The sequence below is a fragment of the Pecten maximus genome, chromosome 12 (assembly GCF_902652985.1).
Source record: "Pecten maximus chromosome 12, xPecMax1.1, whole genome shotgun sequence".
In the NCBI taxonomy this organism is placed as follows: domain Eukaryota; kingdom Metazoa; phylum Mollusca; class Bivalvia; order Pectinida; family Pectinidae; genus Pecten; species Pecten maximus.
The window spans coordinates 32,513,153-32,521,010 of NC_047026.1; the positions used below are offsets into that span (position 1 = coordinate 32,513,153).

Here is a 7,858-nt window from a genome sequence, read left to right on the forward strand (position 1 = left end):
CAACATCATTTTCAGGCGTTCGTTCTTTAATTATTAATCCGCTTTTAAATTTGGATAGGTTGTATGCAAACTGAAGTAAAACGGTACTTGTCGTATTATTAACATTTCACACTGTTTGTCTCGATCTCGAAAATATGGGAAATGATGCAGGGAATCATAGGAAAAACTGAGCTATGTGGTTTATTTTACAAACTAACTTTCGTAACCAATACTTTTAAACGATGCGTCGGATGTTTTCCACAGTCGCACATTGTTGGATTTCAAAGTTTCAACTGGTTTTGATGAAGACTTTCAATCGTTGATTTGATTTTGTTCTGGTGTATAGTTGATGAGTTATTTTGGGCAGTAATGCCTTCGATTTCCATTGAGTGGTATCGTTTTAAGTGGCCAGCTGTCGTTTTTGTCTAAATGTCGAATCAAACAGAATTGTATGTATTGCAATGTGACCTCATTTAAGACGTTTAGCTGATGGTGACAATTGAAAACTCCAAACTATTGTAAAAACAATAAAATACGTTGTTAATTAAAAAAAAAATCCGTCTCTAATATTTCAATCTTAAATGGCCCATTTAATACAATAGTCTGTGAATACGTGTGCTTGTATAATAGGTATTGTATGTATTTAAATGTTGTAAATATTTGGTTCATATATGTAAGATGGATTGTCATGGCTTGCGAAACACTTGGTACACTGGTATGGTATCATTGATCAAGTGCTTCAGAAAACATCATAGTACGTCTGTTGTTATGACATACGATTCGATGAAGCAATGGTTTCTCTCAGATGGCTGTCATAAGGTACATAGTGTTCCTGTACGTCATAAGGTACATAGTGTTCCTGTACGTAGTAGTCCCGACATCTGATAAATGTACCAGACCAGCCAGACGTCTGTTTACAGTCGGTCCTCTGTCAATAAACAACAGTAATTATACTGTCTGGTATACACACTGTAATGTTCCTCTGTCAGTAAACAACAGTAATTATACTGTCTGGTACTTTATACACACTGTAATGTGCCATCCAATGGGCATTATAACGAACCATTGTATATCAAACAACGTGCTTATTTAACCAGAGTAAAACCTCACAAATCATATGGTTAATTGATAATTATAATTCTAACCTTTCATACTGTTGTTCTATTGTTGAGGTGACCATGTACCCCCCCCCCCCCCCCCCCGAAAAAAACCCCCCAAAAAGGTGACCATGGGGACATTTTGTATTCTGACGGATTTAGGTGACTGACATGGGCCACCTTGGTCAATCACTCACTAAGTTTTCTCTCACGGTCAACAACCACCTGCTGTCTAGGATAATGTTGTAAGACCGATGACTTTTGTCTCATAATCAGTTATAGTATACAGTATTGAAGGCTGGTCTCATTTTTTCTCGTGATCAGTCGTCAGAGCCTCCTACATTTACGATACGACATGCGAAGGCTGATCTATTTTCTTCTATGATCTGTCATTCCTATAACTTATTACTCCTATAATGGGACACAATAATTCGCTCTTCTCTCCAGGACTAAGTTTATTTTGTTTTTCATTAACATGAATATCCATTAAGTATATACGGCTCTTTTTCAAGTGAATATGTACTATTTTTGTGGTTTGACATGAAAACATATTTACAATTATAATTTTCCAGTCTCTCAATCATTTTAATTCCGGATTTTAAATGATGTGTGATTATTATAGCCGAAGATGGATCAATATTCTTTCTCTATTGTTACCTGACAGGTGTACTGTTGAGAACCTCGCCATTAACATAAAACTCTTATGTAGATACATGTAACGCTGCAGCGAGGTCCCGAGGGGAACATCTATGTACAATAGCCTAATTAAGTATTCGTTTTGTTAATTACGATTTTGTCCTAGTATAAATCACGACTCATTATGTGGTAACAAATCTCCTGGAAAGTGTCAGCGATTTCCTAGAAATGTTTGTGATTTGCATTTCCCTCGTTGTTGTTGCGTTGTATTACATTACCAGCGCTAAGATTGATGTTTGGTTGTTTGTATCGGCACAGTAGTACTTATTGTCCTCCATAGTACTTAGAACTTAATTACATAGTGTAATGGTGATATTGCGTTATCTTTAGTTGTTTGTATGACAATGAATGATAATGATTATACTTATTGTTGACCAATTACGTTCCTAAGGGTTCAGTCAATGGTTTAGTGATAGCAATACATGTTGTTTGAAGTCTACTGATTTTCAGTTTTTGTTTTTGTTTTTAAAGTTTTGCTTGTTTGTTTTATTTTTTGTTCATTTTGACGTTCTCGTAACAGCTAGGGTAGGATGAAAACGTCTAAAGTCCAAGTGTTCATGTCTAGATACATCGTACTGGAAATATTACAGCTGGGTCCGAGTTCTGACAACAAAGAATAAGAACAAGAGTCAAAAATAGCCATTAACATTTCAGCGTGGACATTTGTTTCGTAGACCCGAGTATCATATACTTTGTGACAACATCTACGTTTATCAAATGGAAGTAAAATAAAGATATATTACGTGCGGACAGACCGGGGGGGTTAAGCTTGTATTGACTAAAACCATTAAAACGTAAACAGACTTGACAGTGACATGTAGTATCTGTAATGACAAATACATGTATGCAATATATCATCGGTGTTGATTTCATTTTACTTTTTATTGATTATACATTGAAATTGTATGCCACCCCATCCATCAAACCGTGACGTGTACCTGTAGGTATGACATGACATTGTCCACCTTATATGGCCAGGATTGGTCACGGTCACGACCCGCTCCACTGGACTCCACTACAGGTATCGATAAAGTGATGGATTAACTTGGATTATACAGGTATATCAGGGATAACCAGCGTATAAATATTGATCAAATTGTTTACAAATTTCGTCGGTCACCCTCAATATCTAAACAAAAAGTCCGTGTAATGGGAATAAAAAGGGGAAGATATATCATTATACAACTACACGTAAGTAACAGGTTAATTGGAGGTGACGCCTACTGGAATCCTATCTACATAATGTATATACAATCATCAATTGTGTCCGAAGTGACTTTGGACGACATAATACGTAACTCGCCCCAAGGCGACATTGACCGTGTACCACGTACATGGCCTAGACAACGCTCGATAACGATCTCGGAAGTTAGCTGGGAGATTAGAATCACCAGAGGTAATGATCTGTGTAGTGATTTGGTTGAGATAGTGATACAGTATGGCACACTCCATCCATCTGTTCGTGACGTCAGAGTACCAGGGGGCTGGAACCTTATTGGTGATGTATCGGTAACAATAGAGGACAAGACACAGCCCTTTGTCTGAACCCCCATGGGGCCTCCTTCGTGAAAGTGACAAATTTATTCTGGGCAAGTGACAGGTCATCATTGAAATTGACAGGTACACACAGACAGGTAAAAAGTGCGATGATCGAGGGAGAGGGTAGTAGTTGAGGTGGGCTTGGGACGTGTACATGTGTTTATTTGTTGTCTAACCAGAGAAATAATCAAGACTCGTCTCAAAGGTAAATATTTAATATTTAAATTGTATTTATAATCTTTTAATGATACCATCTACATCATAGCGTTATTTTTAGAGGACTTTTCAAATGTACGACCTAAATTATACAAAGCAATTGTGTTCAGACTCAGTTGTTTACTTTCCGATAATATTTCATATTAATCTTCACTGGGTATGTCAACCAGGGATTTCAGTTAGACCTTAAGTTTTTAATTTAAGGATTTTAGAAATCAAATGACATTTTCTTAGAATTATAAAGTTCAAAGATATGACAAATAGATAAAAAAAATTCATTTACGGATCAATTCCGGTTTCGTCAACATTCCTTAACATAAGTAAATTTAAAGATCTCCCAAAGGAAACCATTACAGAATTAATGTATGTTTCCATAACTAAGAATTTTCCTTAGATTATTAGTTTATGAATTTAGCCAAGTTAAGGAACGTTGCTGAAATCAGGGCGAATTACTGAAATAATTCAAATATGACAGTCGGTATCAACGAAAGACCACTGAAGATGTTTTGCAAGTAACTTTTGATTTTATGAACAAAATGATAAAAACTAAATCGATACCTCTTTCTTAGTTCCTTGGCCTGATAAATGACCAGACCATGGAATTAACTTATCGCCATGATCATTATGTCACGGCCATTTAAAGGCGATAGAGCTGTACGCTCCACAATTAGCTGTCGAAACAGCGAGTTGCAGAGCATTTTAGCCATAATGTCAAAATAGCTTATAAATCGCTCAATTTGGTCAAAATCAACGTCCTCTAACAGCCAATATAACAAGAACGACGCGAAGTTTAAATAAAACATGACAAATCTTTCATAAATGTTGGGTTGAGTCAATTACCAAACCATATTTGTAATGTATGTAATACCAAGGGTTCAGATGAAAAAAACATGAAACTTGTTGCTGTTTTTTAGAAATTATTTTGAAAACTGATTTTCCTAGCAAAACATCAGTATTTGTTGTAAACAAGAGGACAAATGTCTTCTTATAACAATAGGAAACAAACTTCAAAATATACAAAACAACAACTACCTGGTAAATAATACCAGGTGAAAAAATAATTACACGGGGACCCTTAAATGTATGATGAACGTAAAACCCATGTGTTCTGGAAGGGTAAGCGTTCTCTGTATAATTACACAAAGACATACCTATATTGGTTCTGTATAATCACACAAAGACATACATATGTACCTCTATTGGTTCTGTACAATCACACAAAGACAAACCTATATTGGTTCTGTATAATCACACAAAGACATACAAAATGTACCTATATTGCTTCCTGATGGAATAATGATGTCGACACAAGACTTTCCAATGGTCATCATCACCCTACATCTCTCGAAATCCTCTGTATCTGGTAAGATACTGCACGGATCTTTAATATTTAAACCCTGGGATGTTCGGAAATAATTCCACAACACACATTTAGCTTAACAATGTCACTTTTTTCTCAGAAATAGGAAACAATGTTAAATGTTTGTTATTTTGTTTAAGATTTTCAGATTGTCAGAAGGAAGATGGGGATTCACGATTTCTGGCGTAAACTAGGAAAGTCCTCCACAAAAGATCGAAAGTTAGATACGTTACACCACCGCCATTGCGCCTCGTGCGAGAAATACCGGACATGGACATCAAAATCTAAAGCTCTAAACTTGCCTCTTTCTGACTTACGGAAGTGGAAACAACACTCGACGGAGTTCGAAGACAAGTGCCGCTGTGACACTGTTGACGCATGGGTAACGACAGTAAACCGGTCACGTGAACGTGCTGATATTGTGGACAGAGTCCTACTGGACGACCGCTTCTTGACATTTAGCTCCACCGATCACGTGGAGGAAACGGATACCGAGGATGTCCTGGACGGAGAGAGTGACACCGGAAGTCACACCGGAAGTCTCCGGGAATGGAACCACTGGCGGAAACAGACAAATGACCAACTCGTGTCCATGATCCTACAGAGTAAAAGTAAAGACTCTCGACCCTGGGATTACACACGTAAGGCAATGGACAGTAACGTCATGAATGACGTCATACAGCACGTGATAGACAGTGGTGTTGCTTCTCCCGAACTGGAAGGAAAACCATTCATAATGTATGGAATTCCAAGAGTTCGACTGGAAAAAAGATGAAATTCTTTGACAATTTTGTTGAAATTTCACCTTTTAAAATGACAGCTGTAACTTGTCAGTGGAGTGTAAACAAGACCAGAATTACCCCTGGCCTGACAGTGAGGTAAAACGTGTCGTAACCCACGATTTGTCTGTGGAAGTACAACCTAGTTCGAACTTATGGATTTGAAAATACTGTAGCATGTTTGAGTGTTCAGTGAATAGCGCAGGACTGTGAGGCTGAATTATAGGGATAACTGTCAACCATGGCTTTACATCGAGTTTAGACTGGCCCTCTGTCTCTGAAATATTAAAATTATAAATAAAATTGAGCTTTATGATTTTGATCCCTAGGATATGTCTGATCCTAAGTTTCCAACTGGGGCCGCGGTGGCCGAGTGGTTAAGGTGTCCCGACACTTTATCACTAGCCCTCCACCACTGGGTTGCGAGTTCGAAACCTACGTGGGGCAGTTGCCAGGTACTGACCGTTGGCCGGTGGTTTTTCTCCGGGTACTCCGGCTTTCCTCCACCTCCAAAACCTGGCACGTCCTTAAATGACCCTGGCTGTTAATAGGACGTTATACAAAAAAACAAACAAAAAACAAACAAGTTTCCAACTAGGGGCAGATAATCTAGAATTTAGCTTGGTAATTCTTAACATAACAACTTAGGTCTTGTGGCCAGTCTACATTGAGTTTAACATATCCGTATCCAATGTCATCATTCTTCGTGCCGTTTTTGCCATTGTCTCTTAACATATAATTGAACTAGATGATTTTATACGGATATGTGTGAAGTGATCGAACTTGTCGTGGATTTCTTTGTTTTTATATTTATTTATATGTACAGTGTTATTATGTCATTAATAAAATGATGACTACTTACATGATTGTTTGGAGTTGTATATTGATGTAATACATTCCCCCATCTCTGGGTATGTTGTATATTGATGTAATACATTCCCCCATCTCTGGGTATGTTGTATATTGATGTAATACATTCCCCATCTCTGGGTATGGTGTATATTGATGTAATACATTCCCCCATCTCTGGGTATGTTGTATATTGATGTAATACATTCCCCCATCTCTGGGTATGTTGTATATTGATGTAATACATTCCCCATCTCTGGGTATGGTGTATATTGATGTAATACATTCCCCCATCTCTGGGTATGTTGTATATTGATGTAATACATTCCCCATCTCTGGGTATGGTGTATATTGATGTAATACATTCCCCCATCTCTGGGTTTGTTGTATATTGATGTAATACATTCCCCCATCTCTGGGTATGTTGTATATTGATGTATTACATTCCCCTATCTCTGGGTATGTTGTATATTGATGTATTACATTCCCCTATCTCTGGGTATGTTGTATATTGATGTACATGTAATACATTCCCCATCTCTGGGTATGTTGTATATTGATGTAATACATTCCCCATCTCTGGGTATGGTGTATATTGATGTAATACATTCCCCCATCTCTGGGTTTGTTGTATATTGATGTAATACATTCCCCCATCTCTGGGTTTGTTGTATATTGATGTATTACATTCCCCTATCTCTGGGTATGTTGTATATTGATGTATTACATTCCCCTATCTCTGGGTATGTTGTATATTGATGTACATGTAATACATTCCCCATCTCTGGGTATGTTGTATATTGATGTAATACATTCCCCATCTCTGGGTATGGTGTATATTGATGTAATACATTCCCCCATCTCTGGGTTTGTTGTATATTGATGTAATACATTCCCCCATCTCTGGGTTTGTTGTATATTGATGTATTACATTCCCCTATCTCTGGGTATGTTGTATATTGATGTAATACATTCCCCCATCTCTGGGTATGTTGTATATTAATGTAATACATTCCTCCATCTCTGGGTATGTTGTATATTGATGTAATACATTCCCCATCTCTGGGTATGTTGTATATTGATGAAATACATTCCTCCATCTCTGGGTATGTTGTATATTGATGTATTACATTCCCCCATCTCTGGGTATGTTGTATATTGATGTAATACATTCCTCCATCTCTGGGTATGTTGTATATTGATGTATTACATTCCCCCATCTCTGGGTATGTTGTATATTGATGTAATACATTCCTCCATCTCTGGGTATGTTGTATATTGATGTATTACATTCCCCCATCTCTGGGTATGTTGTATATTGATGTAATACATTCCTCCATCTC

At 37.3% G+C, this 7,858-nt stretch overlaps 1 protein-coding gene across 4 annotated transcripts; it reads left to right on the plus strand.

Annotated features, from left to right (window-relative positions):
- Positions 1-2,999: 2,999 nt before the first annotated feature.
- LOC117339656 lies at positions 3,000-6,021 on the plus strand. 4 transcript variants are annotated; one of them, XM_033901367.1, is made up of 2 exons: positions 3,000-3,168; positions 5,028-6,021. In XM_033901367.1, the coding sequence occupies exons 1-2, from the start codon at positions 3,015-3,017 to the stop codon at positions 5,660-5,662; spliced, it is 789 nt and encodes a 262-aa protein (XP_033757258.1). In that variant the 5' UTR covers positions 3,000-3,014; the 3' UTR covers positions 5,663-6,021. The 4 variants fall into 4 exon arrangements, with proteins under 4 accessions (XP_033757258.1, XP_033757261.1, XP_033757260.1 ...); XM_033901370.1 differs by lacking the exon at positions 3,000-3,168 and adding an exon at positions 3,189-3,406; XM_033901369.1 differs by lacking the exon at positions 3,000-3,168 and adding an exon at positions 3,189-3,392.
- Positions 6,022-7,858: the final 1,837 nt, after the last annotated feature.

Excerpts from the sequence above, each read along its gene's own strand:
- LOC117339656 (XM_033901367.1), top strand. The coding sequence starts at position 3,015 with ATGTATATACAATCATCAATTGTGTCCGAAGTGACTTTGGACGACATA. Across the intron at positions 3,169-5,027 it reads GGAGATTAGAATCACCAGAG|ATTTTCAGATTGTCAGAAGG; the intron begins GTAATGATCTGT and ends ATTTTGTTTAAG.